At 53.3% G+C, this 22,417-nt stretch overlaps 1 protein-coding gene across 11 annotated transcripts in view; it reads right to left on the reverse strand.

Annotated features, from left to right (window-relative positions):
* COL11A2 (collagen type XI alpha 2 chain) overlaps positions 1-22,417 on the reverse strand; it is a 126,423-nt gene that overhangs the window by 65,383 nt on the left and 38,623 nt on the right. For all 11 annotated transcript variants that reach the window (XM_072125755.1, XM_072125754.1, XM_072125752.1 and 8 more), the window contains exon 5: positions 449-580. In XM_072125755.1, the coding sequence (XP_071981856.1) occupies positions 449-580 (132 nt within the window). The remainder of the gene's footprint in view (positions 1-448; positions 581-22,417) is intronic.

The following is a 22,417-nucleotide window of genomic DNA, read 5'->3' on the forward strand; positions in this document are numbered from 1 at the left end:
TCCCCTTCTCATATGGGGGCACTAGAAGGATTTCCCGGGATTCTGTGTATATAGTGCAGAATGGGGTGGATTGAATAAGAGGAGGCGTAGCAGTTACCTCTTTTTATCATCCACTCCAGATTTTGGCATCAGAAGCTTCTCCATATGCGGAGACTAGTGCTATAAGTGATGCATTATACTGTGGGGCCCGGGTTACACCCCTGAGATGTGGGTAAGGGTAGGGTAAGGGATGGTGTCTAACCCTGCCCCGCCTCGGAGGCATCTGGATTACTCTATTCTTCCTATATGCTGAGCACAGCGCTCAGGTATCTCTGGTGGTCCCATAGTCAGTAAATGGAGAGGGGAAGCATAACCCATTCTTATGAGTAGTGGGGGTCCCAGCATGACATGAAGTGTATACAGCAGAGATCCATGAGGGCCCTTATGGGGGGCCCTGCTCCGTACTTACATCCTGCCTGGTGTTGGGGTCCTGGGCCTGTGGCGTGTTCAGCAGAGCGGAGTCGCAGTCCGGACTGTAGTGTTCGCAGTAGTCGTAAGCTGCCTGGGCGTTATTAGCTATAAGTAGTTGCTGGATATCACCCTGAGGAGGAACAAGAAAACGCTGTTAAGCCTTACAGGACCACACAATATGATCGGAATATCACAGGTCATCTGATGATGTGGGGGACACCTAGACTGGGGGCTGATGTTATTACATGCACAGGGGTAAAAGTTTGGGTACTATTGCACTTGAATAGGGTTGGTGATCTGTGTTCTCCCCCCTCCCCCGTTACCTCCTGACGTCCTCCCCTCCCACAGGACGTGGGGGTGTATATGACTGATGACTCCATGTTATCTCCCTATTATCTGGCCTAGTATCTGACACATGAGAGATCAGAGAGAAAAAGAGACAGATCAGAGATCCATGAGATGCCTATTACACACAATGACACACTCCAGCTCTGCTATCACAGCCATAACATACACTGGCAGCTCTGCTATATGCCTGCCTCCCCTGGATAAAGACCTTATATGTCTGTAGCTTGTAGAGTAAGGCTCTGCACGCTGTTGTTTGCTGGCAGGTAGGGTCTCTGTGTGTGTGAGCTTGTCCTGGAATGCAGGGGGCGGATGCAGAGAGGAGAATAATCTGTCCTACCCGACCCTAGACTTCTGATTTAGGGTTGAAACCTGCAACAACTGAAATTGTGTACAGCAGGAGTGATAGAGGCAGGTTGGACTTTTCATTCCGCCTGAATAGTAAAGACACCGGAGCGCCACTACCTTCCCCCAGGGAGAGTCACTTTGTAGATCACATTACTGTTCTGCGGAGCTTTGAGGTTCGTGATGGGTTTGCTAAGAGTTCTGGGAAATAATATGCAAATCATTTTCCCCAGGTGCAATATTTTAAATCCACCACAAGATGGCGCCACGCCTGTGTTTACCTAAGGAGAATGTAGCACAAAGGGGGCTCCTAACCAAATGAGGGCGCTCCTCCCTTATTAACCCCTTCAGGACTCAGCCAGTTTGTAGCTTAAAGGGGTATTCCTCCCACATAGGCAAGTTTCTTATATGTATTCAGGATTCAGTTCATCGTCTGGGTTTAATAATGATTTTGTTTTATTGTACAGGTCAATATGAATGCGGTGATACTATGACCCCAGTTACCATAGTTTATTTAAGGTCAGGCCCATATTAGATCATTTTAGTCAAGTTTGCCCAGACATCTACCCCGCCAAACATGTGAGCAAAGACCATAGAGTCCTTGGTACATATTAAAGGGAGACTTCAGTTCTGCTAGTACCTGCCCAATAAGAGGTACGATGTATAAGCTGTGCGAGAGGGCATCAGGGTACACATACAAGTTCATGGTAGAAATAGAGAAAAAACGGGGTCAAAGAGTTAGACGCGCTACATCCGAGGTGTATTATTGATTATTTTTATTGGAAAGGTCACATTTCCAATAAAAATAATCAATAATACACCTCGGATGTAGCGCGTCTAACTCTTTGACCCCGTTTTTTCTCTATTCCTACACAACACATCTGGATCCACATCCAGCCCCGGGGTTTAACGCTGCAACTCCACTCCATTATCTCTCTCCCCCATTTTGTGCATACTTTTGGCGCCTGGCTCTAGACAAATCCCTCACAATTTTTTCCTCTCTTCCTACAAGTTCATGGTGTATGATAGGAAGGACTCCACTATAGAGCCCCCAGAATCCCCCCCTTACAGGGTATTACAGGGCAGATTAGGTGCACCCACTGCTGGACCAGGGCTGCCACCTCTACCTGGACAATTTCTACCCAGCACTACCCTATACAAGTGCCTCGCTTCCAGAAATACTGCGGCATGCGGCACTGTACGCAGAAATAAGAGAGGTCAAAGAGGCAAAAAATAGAAGTCACTATGCAGCGACTCTGTACAGGAGAGCCGGGCACTATGCAGCCACTCTGTACAGGAGAGCCGGGCACTATGCAGCCACTCTGTACAGGAGAGCCGGGCACTATGCAGCCGCTCTGTACAGGAGAGCCGGGCACTATGCAGCCACTCTGTACAGGAGAGCCGGGCACTATGCAGCCACTCTGTACAGGAGAGCCGGGCACTATGCAGCCACTCTGTACAGGAGAGCCGGGCACTATGCAGCCACTCTGTACAGGAGAGCCGGGCACTATGCAGCCACTCTGTACAGGAGAGCCGGGCACTATGCAGCCACTCTGTACAGGAGAGCCGGGCACTATGCAGCGACTCTGTACAGGAGAGCCGGGCACTATGCAGTGACTCTGTACAGGAGAGCCGGGCACTATGCAGCCACTCTGTACAGGAGAGCCGGGCACTATGCAGCGCCTCTGTACCGGAGAGCCGGGCACTATGCAGCCACTCTGTACAGGAGAGCCGGGCACTATGCAGCGCCTCTGTACAGGAGAGCCGGGCACTATGCAGCAACTCTGTACAGGAGAGCCGAGCACTATGCAGCCACTCTGTACAGGAGAGCCGGGCACTATGCAGCGACTGTGTACAGGAGAGCCGGGCACTATGCAGCCACTCTGTACAGGAGAGCCGGGCACTATGCAGAGACTCTGTACACGAGAGCCGGGCACTATGCAGCCACTCTGTACAGGAGAGCCGGGCACTATGCAGCCACTCTGTACAGGAGAGCCGGGCACTATGCAGCCACTCTGTACAGGAGAGCCGGGCACTATGCAGCCACTCTGTACAGGAGAGCCGGGCACTATGCAGCCACTCTGTACAAGAGAGCCGGGCACTATGCAGCGCCTCTGTACAGGAGAGCAGGGCACTATGCAGCGCCTCTGTACAGGAGAGCCGGGCACTATGCAGCAACTCTGTACAGGAGAGCCGAGCACTATGCAGCGACTCTGTACAGGAGAGCCGGGCACTATGCAGCCACTCTGTACAGGAGAGCCGGGCACTATGCAGCCACTCTGTACAGGAGAGCCGGGCACTATGCAGCCACTCTGTACAGGAGAGCCGGGCACTATGCAGCCACTCTGTACAGGAGAGCCGGGCACTATGCAGAGACTGTGTATAGGAGAGCCGGGCACTATGCAGCCACTCTGTACAGGAGAGCCGGGCACTATGCAGCCACTCTGTACAGGAGAGCCGGGCACTATGCAGCCACTCTGTACAGGAGAGCCGGGCACTATGCAGAGACTGTGTATAGGAGAGCCGGGCACTATGCAGCCACTCTGTACAGGAGAGCCGGGCACTATGCAGCGACTCTGTACAGGAGAGCCAGGCACTATGCAGTGACTCTGTACAGGAGAGCCGGACACTATGCAGCCACTCTGTACAGGAGAGCCGGGCACTATGCAGAGACTGTGTACAGGACAGCCGAGCACTATGCAGAGACTCTGTACACGAGAGCCGGGCACTATGCAGCCACTCTGTACAGGAGAGCCGGGCACTATGCAGCCACTCTGTACAGGAGAGCCGGGCACTATGCAGCCACTCTGTACAGGAGAGCCGGGCACTATGCAGCCACTCTGTACAGGAGAGCCGGGCACTATGCAGCCACTCTGTACAGGAGAGCCGGGCACTATGCAGCCACTCTGTACAGGAGAGCCGGGCACTATGCAGCCACTCTGTACAGGAGAGCCGGGCACTATGCAGCGACTCTGTACAGGAGAGCCGAGCACTATGCAGCCACTCTGTACAGGAGAGCCGGGCACTATGCAGCGACTCTGTACAGGAGAGCCGGGCACTATGCAGCTACTCTGTACAGGAGAGCCGAGCACTATGCAGCCACTCTGTGCAGGAGAGCCGGGCACTATGCAGCCACTCTGTACAGGAGAGCCGGGCACTATGCAGCCACTCTGTACAGGAGAGCCGGGCACTATGCAGCCACTCTGTACAGGAGAGCCGGGCACTATGCAGCCACTCTGTACAGGAGAGCCGGGCACTATGCAGCGACTCTGTACAGGAGAGCCGGGCACTATGCAGCCACTCTGTACAGGAGAGCCGGGCACTATGCAGCCACTCTGTACAGGAGAGCCGGGCACTATGCAGCGACTCTGTACAGGAGAGCCGGGCACTATGCAGCCACTCTGTACAGGAGAGCCGGGCACTATGCAGCGACTCTGTACAGGAGAGCCGGGCACTATGCAGCCACTCTGTACAGGAGAGCCGGGCACTATGCAGCCACTCTGTACAGGAGAGCCGGGCACTATGCAGCCACTCTGTACAGGAGAGCCGGGCACTATGCAGCCACTCTGTACAGGAGAGCCGGGCACTATGCAGCGACTCTGTACAGGAGAGCAGGGCACTATGCAGCGCCTCTGTACAGGAGAGCCGGGCACTATGCAGCAACTCTGTACAGGAGAGCCGAGCACTATGCAGCCACTCTGTACAGGAGAGCCGGGCACTATGCAGCACCTCTGTACAGGAGAGCCGGGCACTATGCAGCCACTCTGTACAGGGGAGCCGGGCACTATGCAGCGACTCTGTACAGGAGAGCCGGGCACTATGCAGCCACTCTGTACAGGAGAGCCGAGCACTATGCAGCCACTCTGTACAGGAGAGCCGGGCACTATGCAGCCACTCTGTACAGGAGAGCCGGGCACTATGCAGCCACTCTGTACAGGAGAGCCGGGCACTATGCAGCCACTCTGTACAGGAGAGCCGGGCACTATGCAGTGACTCTGTACAGGAGAGCCGGGCACTATGCAGCACCTCTGTACAGGAGAGCTGGGCACTATGCAGCCACTCTGTACAGGAGAGCCGGGCACTATGCAGCCACTCTGTACCGGAGAGCCGGGCACTATGCAGCGACTCTGTACAGGAGAGCCGGGCACTATGCAGCCACTCTGTACAGGAGAGCCGGGCACTATGCAGCCACTCTGTACAGGAGAGCCGGGCACTATGCAGCCACTCTGTACAGGAGAGCCGAGCACTATGCAGCGACTCTGTACAGGAGAGCCGGGCACTATGCAGCGACTGTGTACAAGAGAGCCGAGCACTATGCAGCAACTCTGTACAGGAGAGCCAGACACTATGCAGCCACTCTGTACAGGAGAGCCGGGCACTATGCAGCCACTCTGTACAGGAGAGCCGGGCACTATGCAGCCACTCTGTACAGAAGAGCCGGGCACTATGCAGCGACTCTGTACAGGAGAGCCGGGCACTATGCAGCACCTCTGTACAGGAGAGCCGGGCACTATGCAGCCACTCTGTACAGGAGAGCCGGGCACTATGCAGCCACTCTGTACAGGAGAGCCGAGCACTATGCAGCGACTCTGTACAGGAGAGCCGGGCACTATGCAGTGACTCTGTACAGGAGAGCCGGGCACTATGCAGCGACTGTGTACAGGAGAGCCGGGCACTATGCAGCCACTCTGTACAGGAGAGCCGGGCACTATGCAGCCACTCTGTACAGGAGAGCCGGGCACTATGCAGCCACTCTGTACAGGAGAGCCGGGCACTATGCAGCCACTCTGTACAGGAGAGCCGGGCACTATGCAGCCACTCTGTACAGGAGAGCCGGGCACTATGCAGCGACTCAGTACAGGAGAGCCGGGCACTATGCAGCGACTCAGTACAGGAGACACGGGGACTATGCAGCCACTCTGTACAGGAGAGCCGGGCACTATGCAGCGACTCTGTACAGGAGAGACGGGCACTATGCAGCTACTCTGTACAGGAGAGCCGAGCACTATGCAGCCACTCTGTACAGGAGAGCCGAGCACTATGCAGCCACTCTGTATAGGAGAGCCAAGCACTATGCAGCCACTCTGTACAGGAGACACGGGGACTATGCAGCCACTCAGTACAGGAGAGCCAGGCACTATGCAGCCACTCTGTACAGGAGACACGGGCGCTATGCAGCCACTCTGTACAGGAGAGCCGAGCACTATGCAGCCACTCTGTACAGGAGAGCCGGGCACTATGCAGCGACTCTGTACAGGAGAGCCGGGCACTATGCAGCCACTCTGTACAGGAGAGCCGGGCACTATGCAGCCACTCTGTAGAGGAGAGCCGGGCACCATGCAGCTACTCTGTACACAAAAACAAAAGGTACCCCTTTAAGGAGGGACAGGGAAAAAGGGGTAAAAGGAAGCACTATGAAAGACCGAATGGAGTCTGAAGAATTGTAGTAAAAAATACTTGGTTAATGACTACATAAGACATAATGATAAAAGCAGGATGAGAATCCTCAGACAATGCTGAGGGGGAATGACAGTGCAAGGCGAGAAAGTCGTCCCCCCGGGCAGACATAGGAGGAATTACACATGGACACAGCACGCACATGTAATAGGTGAGGACGGATGGTACATATAATGAGGGCACCGGGTGTAAAGTGGCAACTGCTAACATGCATAAACATAGGTAATGCGCACAAACAGGTAGAGATAATACCTCACCAATGAACAGAAGGACAGATGGAGTGGCCCTCCACTGTCCGGGATGGCGATATCCCCGACGCGCGTAACAGAGCCTTCGTCTGGGGGTAGCGTCATTCTGGTGAGGGGAGTGTTAAAAAGGAACAGTCAACCAATGGGAACATAATGCAGATACCCAAATCCCCCAATGCGTGAGAAAAAAGTCTAAGAAATTTCCGAATCTTTCCAGCTGCCCAGCGGTCGATCAATTTGTTAAAGCAGTATCCCAGGAATCAGGTAAGCCAAGATAATTTGTCAAGCGCACATCGTAGCTCCATCAATAGTCTTAAAAGAGATAAGACGATTGTTATCAAACAATCCGATAATGGTGGGAACGTGGTAGTGTGGCCACGTGAGATGTATGAGTCCTGAGGCACATCGTCACCTCAGTAACCACCAATGTTACAAACGCCTCACGTTCAATCCTTCGTTAAAGTCTACAAATAAATAAATTCCATACTTTTACAGGCTGTCAAGAACAAGGTGATCGGCACAGACCTTGCCGAGTGCCTAAAACAAACAGCCCCGACGATTCCCACCCTATATCTACTGCCGAAAGTGCATAGACATCCAAAGATACCACCAGGCCGGCCTATCATATCTGGGGCAGGAAGCCTTACAGCAAACGTGAGCAAATTTGTCGACCACCACTTGAAGAGAATCGTAGAGACGTTGCCATCCTACACCAAGGATACAATGGATCTACTGCGTAAAATAGATGGACTCCATGTCGACAATGACACATACCTTGTCACTTGCGATGTGGAGTCCCTCTATACGTGTATTAAACATCATGACGGTTTGAACGCGGTACGATATTTCCTGTCTATGGAAAATGTGACACAGGAGTTTTCCTCATTTATCCTGCAACTATTGGAGTTTGTCCTCTTCCATAACTTTTTTGTGTTTGGGGGATCCTTCCACCTGCAGCTCCAGGGCACAGCTATGGGGGCGTCCTGTGCGCCCTCGTATGCTAACTTGTTCCTGGGGCTGTGGGAGAGGGACCTCCTGGACAGTGATCGGGATGTCGCTATGGACCGGGTCCTGTTTTGGGCCGGTACATAGATGACATCCTGATCATTTGGAGGGGGGACTTGGTTGAGCTACAAAGCTTCTTTTCAACTCTGAACAATAATCCCTATAACATCATGCTCACATACCATGCAGACAAAACCTCCGTGGCTTTCCTTGATGTAACCATCACCAAAGACACAGATGGTTTTTTTACAAACAAACGTATACAGAAAAGAGACGTCTGTTAATTCTTTATTGCATGCCACCTCTCCTCACCCCATCCAGACCGTGAGAGCCATACCTACTGGTCAGTTCCTCCGGATTAGGCCGATATGTTCCTCGGATGATGACTTCGAGATTCAGGCTGATGACCTCAAAAATAGGTTTCGACAACGAGGCTACAGTAATAGATCCCTAAAATTGGCCTACTGGTGCACAAAAAGAACACCACGCCAGACTCTTTTATCACCCAAGGAAAAACCAGCAATACCAGACCAGGTGAGATTCATTACGAATTATCACTCTCAGTGGCACTTGATGCGTCCGACCTTGGAAAGATTTTGGCCAATTCTACAAAGCGACAAATATATTACTCCACATCCCTCAGTGACAGCGAGAAGGGCTAAAAATCTGCGAGACATCCTCGTATGGAGCCATTATACATCTGGCAAATCTAACACCATATTCGATGCTGGTCGCCCACCTTGGGGGTGCAAACCATGTGGGAGGTGTGTAGCATGCCCCAATGTAGAAAAAGCCGACACAGTTACGGATTCATCGGGCACCAAGATGTACAACATCACACACAATGGGGCAGATTTATCAAGCAGTCTGAAAGTCAGAATATTTCCAGTTGCCCATGGCAACCAATCACAGCTCAGCTTTCATTTCACCAGTGCTCATGAATATTTTAAAGGGGAGCTGTGATTGGTTGCCATGGGCAATTGGAAATATTCTGACTTTCAGACTGCTTGATAAATCTGCCCCAATATCTCCTGCAATACCAAAGCAGTGGTTTATTACGCAGCCTGTCCATGTAACTTAATCTACATAGGTCAGACCACTCGCCCCATGGAAATACGCATTCGAGAGCAGATGTGTGACATCAAGTCTACACTGAATAATGAATCCGACACTGATGGGAAACCGGTGGCTCAACACTTCAAAGAGCGACATAACTCCGATCCGACCCTACTTAAGGTACGTGGTATTGATAAAATAGAATTAGGGATCAGAGGGGGCCCAATCCACAAGAGACTATCACAGTGCGAAACAAGATGGATTTGGACCCTCAACACCATTCAACCCAGGGGCCTAAACGAAACCTCGAGTTTTGCCCCGTTTTTCCAGTAGGTTCACTTCTGCCCTTCAACCCCCGGTCTCTAGGGTCGCACTCTGCATTCAACGCATCAGTACAATAGTATTTTTAACTATTTTATATGTCTTAATTAATTTTTTGTTATTTTGATTTCCTTATTTCAGGGTCAAACTATGGTTATGGCACTATGGATAATATTCGCAATGGGGGTCATTTACTAAGGGCCCGATTCGTGTTTTCCCGACGTGTTACCCGAATATTTCCGATTTGCGCAGATTTCCCCTGAATTGCCCCGGGATTTTGCTGCACGCGATCGGATTGTGGCGCATCGGCGCCGGCATGCACGCGACGGAAATCGGGGGGCGTGGCCGAACGAGAACCCGACGTGTTCGGAAAAACCGCCGCATTTAAAAACCGAAAATGTGTCGCTTGGGATGCGCTTACCTTCACTTGGTCCAGCTCGATGTATTGAAGTGTGTTCAGATGCTTTTCAGCGCAGCAGCGCCACCTGGTGGACGGCAGAAGAACTACCATCATAAATCCCGGCTGGACCCGAATCCACTGCAGAGAACGCGCCGCTGGATCGCGAATGGACCGCGTAAGTAAATCTGCAGTGTTCAGGTTCCGTCTTAAATCTATTACAGATGACACTATTATTATTATTATATCACCTCCCATTTTGTGTTCCCTTCATGTGCTTTCCTCACCTCACGCCCCCCTGTCCTCACTTGTGCCCATTACCTCACTACCTTGTATTATCACTATTTTTTGATGTTGTTGCACGTATAATCTACCATGCTGGTAGTCATAAGTCACCGCCACATGATTCATAATATGTATCACTGTAAAATTGCGATCTCATCAGATATTCATTATTATCACAAGTTTTTCATTACATTCTTAGGAACCATCCATTGTTATATAGGTATCCCCTGTATGGTATGCTTCATGCCTATTCATTGGCACCTTAGCCATAAATACATGTTGGGATAATGTTTTGAAGTTCTTTTAAAGTTTTTTTGTACGCAGGCTTTAACGCTATTATTGTAACACTAATGTAATTGAATAAAGTTTTTATACATCTACGCATGCATCTTTGCAAATACCCGGCTTCCCTGCATTTACACGCTGCTGCGCAATACCGCTACGCCAGATACACGTGATCACTGATCACGCGACTGGTTCCCACGCGGCGCGTCACATTACCCCTTGGCTCCGCCCCACACATGACAGCGATCACGTGACCTGTTCAGCTCCGCCCCACACATGACAGCGATCACGTGACCCATTCGGCTCCGCCCCCACACATGACAGCGATCACGTGACCCATTCCGCTCCGCCCCCACACATGACAGGGGCTTTGCGCTCCCATTGGTTGACTGTTCCTTTTTAACACTCCCCTCACCGGAATGACGCTACCCCCAGACGAAGGCTCTGTTACGAGCGCCGGGGATATCGCCATCCCGGACAGTGGAGGTCCACTTCATCTCACCTCTTGTTCATTGGTAAGGTATTATCTCTACCTGTTTGTGCACATTCATACCTCCCAACTTTTGTGGAGGAGAAAGAGGGACAAAATGGCGGCGCGCGAAGCGCGCCGCGGCGATTTTTTTACCCACAGAAGCCACACCCTAGCCACGCCCCCTAACCACACCCCCTGGCCACGCCACTGCTCATACCTTCAACGCATCCACTGGCACCAATGTATATTTATGTATATAATTGGGGGGCATATTCCACTCCCCCTAGACAACGAGCATGCCCTCCTAGACAACGAGCATGTCCTCCCCTAGACAACGAGCATGCCCCCCCCAGACAACGAGCATGTCCTCCCCTAGACAACGAGCATGTCCCCCCCTAGACAACGAGCATGTCCCCCCCAGACAACGGGCATGTCCGCCCCCAGACAACGAGCATGCCCCCCCCTAGACAACGAGCATGTCCCCCCCAGACAACGAGCATGTCCCCCCCAGACAACGGGCATGTCCGCCCCCAGACAACGAGCATGCCCCCCCCTAGACAACGAGCATGTCCCCCCCAGACAACGAGCATGCCCCCCCTAGACAACAAGCATGCCCCCCTAGACAACGAGCATGTCCCCTAGACAACGAGCATGCCCCCCCCCTAGACAACGAGCATGTACCCCCACCTAGACAACGAGAATGTACCCCCACCTAGACAACGACCATGTCCCCCCCTAGACAACGAGCATGTCCCCCCCCCCTAGACAACGAGCATGTCCCCCACCTAGACAACGAGCCTGTCCCCCCCTGTGGCTGCGTGCCCTTTTTTGTGTGTTTGTGTTATTTGTGTCTTCCAGGACCGTGCCTGCTGTGGACTGCTTCCGATTCGAAGGATTACATCGATGACCGACAGTTCTAACAAATAAAATGGTCAACGAGGGTGTGTCTGCGTTTTTTGTTCAATAAAATTTTCTGAAAACGGTGTGATTATTTATTTTTTTGCGACACTCTTCATAGTTTGCCGTAGTAGTGGTGCCGGCTAGGTGACGGTGCTCATTACTAAGGGCTGGCCTTAGTGTTTGCCTTAATTTTTTTGGCAAATTCACACTAACGCCCATACCATTACCCCGGTACCCACCGCCACCAGGGGTGCCGGGAAGAGCCGGGTACAAACCAGTACCTGACCGTCTATAGATGGTCAGGTAGTGGGGCGGCTGCAGGCTGTTATTGTTGCGCTGGAATAGCCCCCTAACAGTGACCTATCCCAGCGCAGTAATGGCGGCTGCTGCTGCTTTTTTGTATCAGGCTGATTTGAAAAATAGGGGCACCCCATGCCGTTTTTTCTTCAAATTTTTGACAAAAATATGCGTGGGGTCCCCCCTTTAAAGGGGGCTCCCAGGCTGTTTCCCCCATTTTTACAAAAAAATGGGGGGGAAAAACGGCATGGGGTGCCCCCTATTGTTCAAATCAGCCAGATACAAAAAAGCAGCAGCAGCCGCCATTACTGAGCTGGGATAGGCCACTGTTAGGGGGCTATCCCAGCGCAACAATAACAGCCTGCAGCCGCCCCAACACCTGACCATCTATAGACGGTCAGGTACTGGTTTGTACCCGGCTCTTCCCGGCACCCCTGGTGGCGGTGGGTACCGGGGTAATGGTATGGGCGTTAGTGTAAATTTGCCAAAAAAATTAAGGCAAACACTAAGGCCAGCCCTTAGTAATGAGCACCGTCACCTAGCCGGCACCACTACTACGGCAAACTATGAAGAGTGTCGCAAAAAAATAAATAATCACACCGTTTTCAGAAAATTTTATTGAACAAAAGACGCAGACACACCCTCGTTGACCATTTTATTTGTTAGAAATGTCGGTCATAGACGTAATCCTTCGAATCCGAAGCAGTCCACAGCAGGCACGGTCCTGGAAGACAAAAATAACACAAACACACAAAAAAGGGCACGCAGCCACAGGGGAGGACATGCTCGTTGTCTAGGGGTCAGGGGTAGACATGCTCGTTGTCTAGGGGGGGGGGAAATGCTAGTTGTCTAGGAGTCGGGGGGAGACATGCTCGTTGTCTAGGGGGGGGAATGCTCGTTGTCTGGGGGGGGGGACATGCTCGTTGTCTAGGGGGGGGGGCATGCTCGTTGTCTTGGGGGGGGACATGCTCGTTGTCTAGGGGTCAGGGGGAGACATGCTCGTTGTCTAGCAGGGGGAAATGCTCGTTGTCTAGGGGGGGAAATCCTCGTTGTCTAGGGGGGGGACATGCTCGTTGTCGCAGTAAAGGGGAGGGGTCCTATGGAGCGCAGTAAAGGGGAGGGGTCCTATGGAGCGCAGTAAAGGGGAGGGGTCCTATGGAGCGCAGTAAAGGGGAGGGGTCCTATGGAGCGCAGTAAAGGGGAGGGGTCCTATGGAGCGCAGTAAAGGGGAGGGGTCCTATGGAGCGCAGTAAAGGGGAGGAGTCCTATTGAGCGCGCAGTGAAAGCCATAAAAAACACATTTGATATTTTCCTTCCCGCTTCCCAGTACAGGGCCTGGAATATTTAATACTGTCACTAGGAAGTATAATTTGTTACGCAGAAACAGGCCGCACACAGCTCTGTACGTGGAAAAATAAAAAAGTTATTGATTTTTGAAAGTGGGGAGTGAAATATGGAAACGCAAAAATTGTTCCGTCAGAGTAATGGAGCAGACGGCCGTGTATGACCATTCTGCTCCATTACTGTCATAGAGCGATGACATGGACCTTATGTGGACCCCAACAGACCCCTTGTTTTCATGATCTATGGGGGTCACATCACTGAAACCCCCACACATCAGCAGGTTAAGCCCTGTCCTATGGATAGAGCCTAACTTGTATTTGTGGGAAAACCCCTTTAACCCCTTAACGCTCTGCGCCGTAGCTCTACGACGCAGAGAGTATAAGGAAGAGGGCTCACGGGCTGAGTCTTCTTCATACAAGGTGGGGGGTTTTGCATGTTGCAGAAAACCCCCACCGCTAATAACCGCAGTCGGTCATTGTCGCCGGCAAAGTCTTTTTTACGATCGCTGTGCCCCCGGGGGCCCCGGTGCCCATCGGGGGCGGCGATCGTTTGCCGTGGTAGCCTCGGGTCTTCTTTTGACACGAGGCTACATGGCTTCTGCAGGTTCGTTACAATGAGCCAGAAGTATTGCAGTATATGGTAGGAGCGATCTGACCATCTAGGGTTAATGTACCGTAGATGGTCTAAGAAATAGTGGAAAAAAAAGAAAAAACAGGTTTTAAAAATAAAAAAAATTTATAAAATATTAAAAATTCTAATCACCTCCCTTTCCCTAGAACGGATATAAAACATAATAAACAGTAAAGATCACAGACATATTAGGTATCGCCGCGTCCCAAAATGCCCGATCTATCAAAATATAAAAACGGTTACGGGCGGCGGTGACCTCCGAGGCGGGAAATGGCGCCCAAATGTCCGAAATGCGACTTTTACACCTTTTTACATCACATAAAAAATGAAATTAAAAATGATCAAAATGTCGCACAGACCTCAAAATGGTAGCAATGAAAACGTCGGCTCATTTCGCCAAAAATGACCCCACCCCCAGCTCCGTGCACCGAAATATGAAAAAGTTATTAGCGTCAGAAGATGGCAAAAATTTTTTTTTTTTTTTTTTTGCACACATGCGTTTAATTTTTGAAAATGTATTAAAACACAATAAAACCTATAAATCCGGTATCACCGCGATCGCACCGAACCAAAGAATAAAGCTGAGGTGTTATTTTGAGTGCACAGTCAAAGTCGAAAAAACTGAGCCCACAAGAACGTGACATGTGCGGTTTTTTAAAAAATTTTTTCCACATTTGGAATTTTTTGCAGCTTCGCAGTACACGGCATGTTAAAATAAATAACATTACGGGAAAGTAAAATTTGTTACGCACAAAATAAGCCCTCACACAGCTCTGTACACGGAAAAATGAAAAAGTTATGGATTTTTGAAGTTGGAGAGCGAGAAATGAGAGGAAAAACCCTGCGTCCTTAAGGGGTTAAGGGATTAAGTATATGGTACAATAAAAGCAGAATAGAAGGGCACTGGGGGGGTTAGGGATGGGGGCAGGGGGTCTATGGAGGAAAGTGTTTAACCCTTTAGCTGCTGCCTGCAGTCACTGTAGAGTACCTGTTATCACACTGCAGCAGCTGCACACACTCGGCTCTGCTTCATCAGACGAACTTCAGTGAGGAGCAGGAGGAGGTGGGGGCAGGGAGCCATTGATGTAGCAGTGCTGGAGAGTTCCTGCCTGCACGGAGGATGATCCCCTGGGGCTGCTGTGCAGGGGCAGTGCAGAGAACATGACACTCTGCACTGCTCCATCCATCCATCCATCCATCCATGTGCCTGCAAGTGGCAGCCTGAGGACAGGGAGGGCTCTGCCTCCCAGGGGAGGGGATGGGGGAGGTGCCGGCTCTGCAGCAGACAGCCCGGGAGCTGGAGAGGAGGAGGACGCTGTACCCCGCCCCCTGGCTTCTCTGTATCCTGAGCAGGACGGGGGCGGGACTCGGGGGCGGGACTCGGGGGGGGCGGGACTCGGGGGCGGGACAAAACGGAAAAATCCGTGAAACCGCAAAAAAACCGGGACTTTCACTTAACGGTCCGTGCAGGCGGGACAAGGGTTAAAAAACGGGACTGTCCCGCCCAAAACGGGACGGTTGGGAGGTATGCACATTACCTATGTTTATGCATGTTAGCAGCTGTGTGCCACTTTACACCCGGTGCCCTCATTATATGTACCATCTGTCCTTACCTATTACATGTGCGTGCTGTGTCCATGTGTAATTCCTCCTATGTCTGCCCAGGGGGACGACTTTCTCATTTGTTGTCGCCGCCTTGCACTGTCATTCCCCCTCAGCATTGTCTGAGGATTTTCATCCTGCTATTATCATTGTGGGGCAGATTTACTTACCCGGTCCATTCGCGATCCAGCGGCGCGTTCTCTGAACAGGATTCGGGTCCGGACGGGATTTATGAAGGTAGTTCCTCCGCCATTCCCCAGGTGGCGCTGCTGCGCTGAAAAGCATCTGAACGCGCCAGAATTCACCGAGCCGGACCAGGTGAAGGTAAGCGCTTCCCAAGCGACACATTTTCCGTTTTTAAATGCGGCGGTTTTTCCGAATACGTCGGGTTTTCGTTCGGCCACGCCCCCCCATTTCCGTCACGTGCATGCCGGCGCCGATGCGCCAAAATCCCGGGGCAATTCAGGTACAATCGGCGCAAATCGGAAATATTCGGGTAACACGTCGGGAAACCGCAAATCGGGCCCTTAGTAAATGACCCCCACTGTCTTAAATAGTCATTAATAAAGTATTTTTTACTACAATTATTCAGACTCAATTCAGTCTTTCATAGTGCTTCCCTTTACCCCTTTTTCCCTGTCCCTCCTTAAAGGGGTACCTTTTGTTTTTGTGTATGCTCATGGGAAGCCTTTCTTTGGTGTGTCACTTACCATACCGGTCCGACCCACACACTATTACGTACCACATGGATCTGGACTTACTTGGTATATAGGTTTGATACCTTCACCTCCCTTCTCTTTCCCTTCCTGATTCTCCTGTTGTTTTGATCCACTCTGTACAGGAGAGCCGGGCACTATGCAGCCATTCTGTATAGGAGAGCCGGGCACTATGCAGCCACTCTGTACAGGAGAGCCGGGCACTATGCAGCCACTCTGTACAGGAGAGCCGGGCACTATGCAGCCACTCTGTACAGGAGAGCCGGGCACTATGCAGCCACTCTGTACAGGAGAGCCGGGCACTATGCAGCCACTCTGTACAGGAGAGCCGGGCACTATGCAGCCACTCTGTACAGGAGAGCCGGGCACTATGCAGCCACTCTGTACAGGAGAGCCGGGCACTATGCAGCCACTCTGTACAGGAGAGCCGGGCACTATGCAGCCACTCTGTACAGGAGAGCCGGGCACTATGCAGCCACTCTGTACAGGAGAGCCGAGCACTATGCAGCCACTCTGTACAGGAGAGCCGGGCACTATGCAGCCACTCTGTACAGGAGAGCCGGGCACTATGCAGCACTTCTGTACAGGAGAGCCGGGCACTATGCAGCCACTCTGTACAGGAGAGCCGGGCACTATGCAGCGACTCTGTACAGGAGAGCCGGGCACTATGCAGCCACTCTGTACAGGAGAGCCGAGCACTATGCAGCCACTCTGTACAGGAGAGCCGGGCACTATGCAGCCACTCTGTACAGGAGAGCCGGGCACTATGCAGCCACTCTGTACAGGAGAGCCGGGCACTATGCAGCCACTCTGTACAGGAGAGCCGGGCACTATGCAGCCACTCTGTACAGGAGAGCCGGGCACTATGCAACCACTCTGTACAGGAGAGCCGGGCACTATGCAGCACTTCTGTACAGGAGAGCCGGGCACTATGCAGCGACTCTGTACAGGAGAGCCGGGCACTATGCAGCGACTCTGTACAGGAGAGCCGGGCACTATGCAGCGACTCTGTACAGGAGAGCCGGGCACTATGCAGCGACTCTGTACAGGAGAGCCGGGCACTATGCAGCGACTCTGTACAGGAGAGCCGGGCACTATGCAGCGACTCTGTACAGGAGAGCCGGGCACTATGCAGCGACTCTGTACAGGAGAGCCGGGCACTATGCAGCCACTCTGTACAGGAGAGCCGGGCACTATGCAGCCACTCTGTACAGGAGAGCCGGGCACTATGCAGCGACTGTGTACAGGAGAGCCGGGCACTATGCAGCGACTGTGTACAGGAGAGCCGGGCACTATGCAGCGACTGTGTACAGGAGAGCCGGGCACTATGCAGCGACTGTGTACAGGAGAGCCGGGCACTATGCAGCGACTGTGTACAGGAGAGCCGGGCACTATGCAGCGACTGTGTACAGGAGAGCCGGGCACTATGCAGCCACTGTGTACAGGAGAGCCGGGCACTATGCAGCGCCTCTGTACAGGAGAGCCGGGCACTATGCAGCCACTGTGTACAGGAGAGCCGGGCACTATGCAGCCACTGTGTACAGGAGAGCCGGGCACTATGCAGCCACTGTGTACAGGAGAGCCGGGCACTATGCAGCCACTGTGTACAGGAGAGCCGGGCACTATGCAGCCACTGTGTACAGGAGAGCCGGGCACTATGCAGCCACTGTGTACAGGAGAGCCGGGCACTATGCAGCCACTGTGTACAGGAGAGCCGGGCACTATGCAGCCACTGTGTACAGGAGAGCCGGGCACTATGCAGCCACTGTGTACAGGAGAGCCGGGCACTATGCAGCCACTGTGTACAGGAGAGCCGGGCACTATGCAGCCACTGTGTACAGGAGAGCCGGGCACTATGCAGCCACTGTGTACAGGAGAGCCGGGCACTATGCAGCCACTGTGTACAGGAGAGCCGGGCACTATGCAGCCACTGTGTACAGGAGAGCCGGGCACTATGCAGCCACTGTGTACAGGAGAGCCGGGCACTATGCAGCCACTGTGTACAGGAGAGCCGGGCACTATGCAGCCACTGTGTACAGGAGAGCCGGGCACTATGCAGCCACTGTGTACAGGAGAGCCGGGCACTATGCAGCCACTGTGTACAGGAGAGCCGGGCACTATGCAGCCACTGTGTACAGGAGAGCCGGGCACTATGCAGCCACTGTGTACAGGAGAGCCGGGCACTATGCAGCCACTGTGTACAGGAGAGCCGGGCACTATGCAGCCACTGTGTACAGGAGAGCCGGGCACTATGCAGCCACTGTGTACAGGAGAGCCGGGCACTATGCAGCCACTGTGTACAGGAGAGCCGGGCACTATGCAGCCACTGTGTACAGGAGAGCCGGGCACTATGCAGCCACTGTGTACAGGAGAGCCGGGCACTATGCAGCCACTGTGTACAGGAGAGCCGGGCACTATGCAGCCACTGTGTACAGGAGAGCCGGGCACTATGCAGCCACTGTGTACAGGAGAGCCGGGCACTATGCAGCCACTGTGTACAGGAGAGCCGGGCACTATGCAGCCACTGTGTACAGGAGAGCCGGGCACTATGCAGCCACTGTGTACAGGAGAGCCGGGCACTATGCAGCCACTGTGTACAGGAGAGCCGGGCACTATGCAGCCACTGTGTACAGGAGAGCCGGGCACTATGCAGCCACTGTGTACAGGAGAGCCGGGCACTATGCAGCCACTGTGTACAGGAGAGCCGGGCACTATGCAGCCACTGTGTACAGGAGAGCCGGGCACTATGCAGCCACTGTGTACAGGAGAGCCGGGCACTATGCAGCCACTGTGTACAGGAGAGCCGGGCACTATGCAGCCACTGTGTACAGGAGAGCCGGGCACTATGCAGCCACTGTGTACAGGAGAGCCGGGCACTATGCAGCCACTGTGTACAGGAGAGCCGGGCACTATGCAGCCACTGTGTACAGGAGAGCCGGGCACTATGCAGCCACTGTGTACAGGAGAGCCGGGCACTATGCAGCCACTGTGTACAGGAGAGCCGGGCACTATGCAGCCACTGTGTACAGGAGAGCCGGGCACTATGCAGCCACTGTGTACAGGAGAGCCGGGCACTATGCAGCCACTGTGTACAGGAGAGCCGGGCACTATGCAGCCACTGTGTACAGGAGAGCCGGGCACTATGCAGCCACTGTGTACAGGAGAGCCGGGCACTATGCAGCCACTGTGTACAGGAGAGCCGGGCACTATGCAGCCACTGTGTACAGGAGAGCCGGGCACTATGCAGCCACTGTGTACAGGAGAGCCGGGTACTATGCAGCCACTGTGTACAGGAGAGCCGGGCACTATGCAGCCACTGTGTACAGGAGAGCCGGGCACTATGCAGCCACTGTGTACAGGAGAGCCGGGCACTATGCAGCCACTGTGTACAGGAGAGCCGGGCACTATGCAGCCACTCTGTACAGGAGAGCCGGGCACTATGCAGCCACTCTGTACAGGAGAGCCGGGCACTATGCAGCCACTCTGTACAGGAGAGCCGGGCACTATGCAGCCACTCTGTACAGGAGAGCCGGGCACTATGCAGCCACTCTGTACAGGAGAGCCGGGCACTATGCAGCCACTCTGTACAGGAGAGCCGGGCACTATGCAGCCACTCTGTACAGGAGAGCCGGGCACTATGCAGCCACTCTGTACAGGAGAGCCGGGCACTATGCAGCCACTCTGTACAGGAGAGCCGGGCACTATGCAGCCACTCTGTACAGGAGAGCCGGGCACTATGCAGCCACTCTGTACAGGAGAGCCGGGCACTATGCAGCCACTCTGTACAGGAGAGCCGGGCACTATGCAGCCACTCTGTACAGGAGAGCCGGGCACTATGCAGCCACTCTGTACAGGAGAGCCGGGCACTATGCAGCCACTCTGTACAGGAGAGCCGGGCACTATGCAGCCACTCTGTACAGGAGAGCCGGGCACTATGCAGCCACTCTGTACAGGAGAGCCGGGCACTATGCAGCCACTCTGTACAGGAGAGCCGGGCACTATGCAGCCACTCTGTACAGGAGAGCCGGGCACTATGCAGCCACTCTGTACAGGAGAGCCGGGCACTATGCAGCCACTCTGTACAGGAGAGCCGGGCACTATGCAGCCACTCTGTACAGGAGAGCCGGGCACTATGCAGCCACTCTGTACAGGAGAGCCGGGCACTATGCAGCCACTCTGTACAGGAGAGCCGGGCACTATGCAGCCACTCTGTACAGGAGAGCCGGGCACTATGCAGCCACTCTGTACAGGAGAGCCGGGCACTATGCAGCCACTCTGTACAGGAGAGCCGGGCACTATGCAGCCACTCTGTACAGGAGAGCCGGGCACTATGCAGCCACTCTGTACAGGAGAGCCGGGCACTATGCAGCCACTCTGTACAGGAGAGCCGGGCACTATGCAGCCACTCTGTACAGGAGAGCCGGGCACTATGCAGCCACTCTGTACAGGAGAGCCGGGCACTATGCAGCCACTCTGTACAGGAGAGCCGGGCACTATGCAGCCACTCTGTACAGGAGAGCCGGGCACTATGCAGCCACTCTGTACAGGAGAGCCGGGCACTATGCAGCCACTCTGTACAGGAGAGCCGGGCACTATGCAGCCACTCTGTACAGGAGAGCCGGGCACTATGCAGCCACTCTGTACAGGAGAGCCGGGCACTATGCAGCCACTCTGTACAGGAGAGCCGGGCACTATGCAGCCACTCTGTACAGGAGAGCCGGGCACTATGCAGCCACTCTGTACAGGAGAGCCGGGCACTATGCAGCCACTCTGTACAGGAGAGCCGGGCACTATGCAGCCACTCTGTACAGGAGAGCCGGGCACTATGCAGCCACTCTGTACAGGAGAGCCGGGCACTATGCAGCCACTCTGTACAGGAGAGCCGGGCACTATGCAGCCACTCTGTACAGGAGAGCCGGGCACTACGCAGCCACTCTGTACAGGAGAGCCGGGCACTACGCAGCCACTCTGTACAGGAGAGCCGGGCACTACGCAGCCACTCTGTACAGGAGAGCCGGGCACTACGCAGCCACTCTGTACAGGAGAGCCGGGCACTACGCAGCCACTCTGTACAGGAGAGCCGGGCACTACGCAGCCACTCTGTACAGGAGAGCCGGGCACTACGCAGCCACTCTGTACAGGAGAGCCGGGCACTACGCAGCCACTCTGTACAGGAGAGCCGGGCACTACGCAGCCACTCTGTACAGGAGAGCCGGGCACTACGCAGCCACTCTGTACAGGAGAGCCGGGCACCATGCAGCGCCTCTGTACAGGAGAGCCGGGCACCATGCAGCGCCTCTGTACAGGAGAGCCGGGCACTATGCAGCCACTCTGTACAGGAGAGCCGGGCACTATGCAGAGACACTGTATGTAAGTACAAGGACATGAGAGAGGTCCTTGTATTAACAACAATACATGGGCAGCACCCTGTTTCAGTTCCAGGTACCAGTAAAGAAACCCCCAACCCTGACTGTATACTGGATTATAACAAGTACATGGGAGGTGCTTCAGCCATATAACGCCATGCGATAGTCGAGGGAGTGGAAGATGCTTCTATATTTATCACACATACCGCACCTTCCCTGCTGAGCCCTGCCGTGTGCCCAGCCTGTAGATTATTGCCCCATATGGGGTATTGCTGTACTTGGGAGACCCCGCATCATGATTTTTGGGGTCTTTGTCTCCCATGGCAGGAGCTGGACACAAGATGACATAATGGATCTTCTGTACCAAGCACCATCCATTATGCATTTTATTTGGGCTCCACCTGTGGGGTTAATACCCCTGGATTAATTCATGGAGGGGTGTCATTTATAAGTGGGGTCAGTTCTTAGGCGTTTCTACTGTTATGGAAATATAATAAAGATGAATGGCAAAAGGTTTCTACAAAAAAAATTGTGATATGACTTTTTGTCTAAAAAAAAAAGAACATTAAAATTTTTGAAAGTTGTAATTTCTCATAAATAATTGAATTTTTACCACCCAAAAAAGTAACTGATCAGCAAAATGACACTGATAACATAAACTGCAATGTCTCACAAGAACAATCTCGAAACAAGGACTGAGCCTTAACGTCCAAACAGACTACATCCTGAAGGACTTAATACATTGTGATTGTACTACACATCTCCACCACACGAGGGCGCTCCTCCCTTATATACATTGTGATTGTACTACACGGCTCCACCACACGAGGGCGCTCCTCCCTTATAGACATTGTGATTGCACTACACGGCTCCACCACACGAGGGCGCTCCTCCCT

Source organism: Engystomops pustulosus, chromosome 9, assembly GCF_040894005.1.
Source record: "Engystomops pustulosus chromosome 9, aEngPut4.maternal, whole genome shotgun sequence".
Classification (NCBI taxonomy): Eukaryota; Metazoa; Chordata; class Amphibia; order Anura; family Leptodactylidae; genus Engystomops; species Engystomops pustulosus.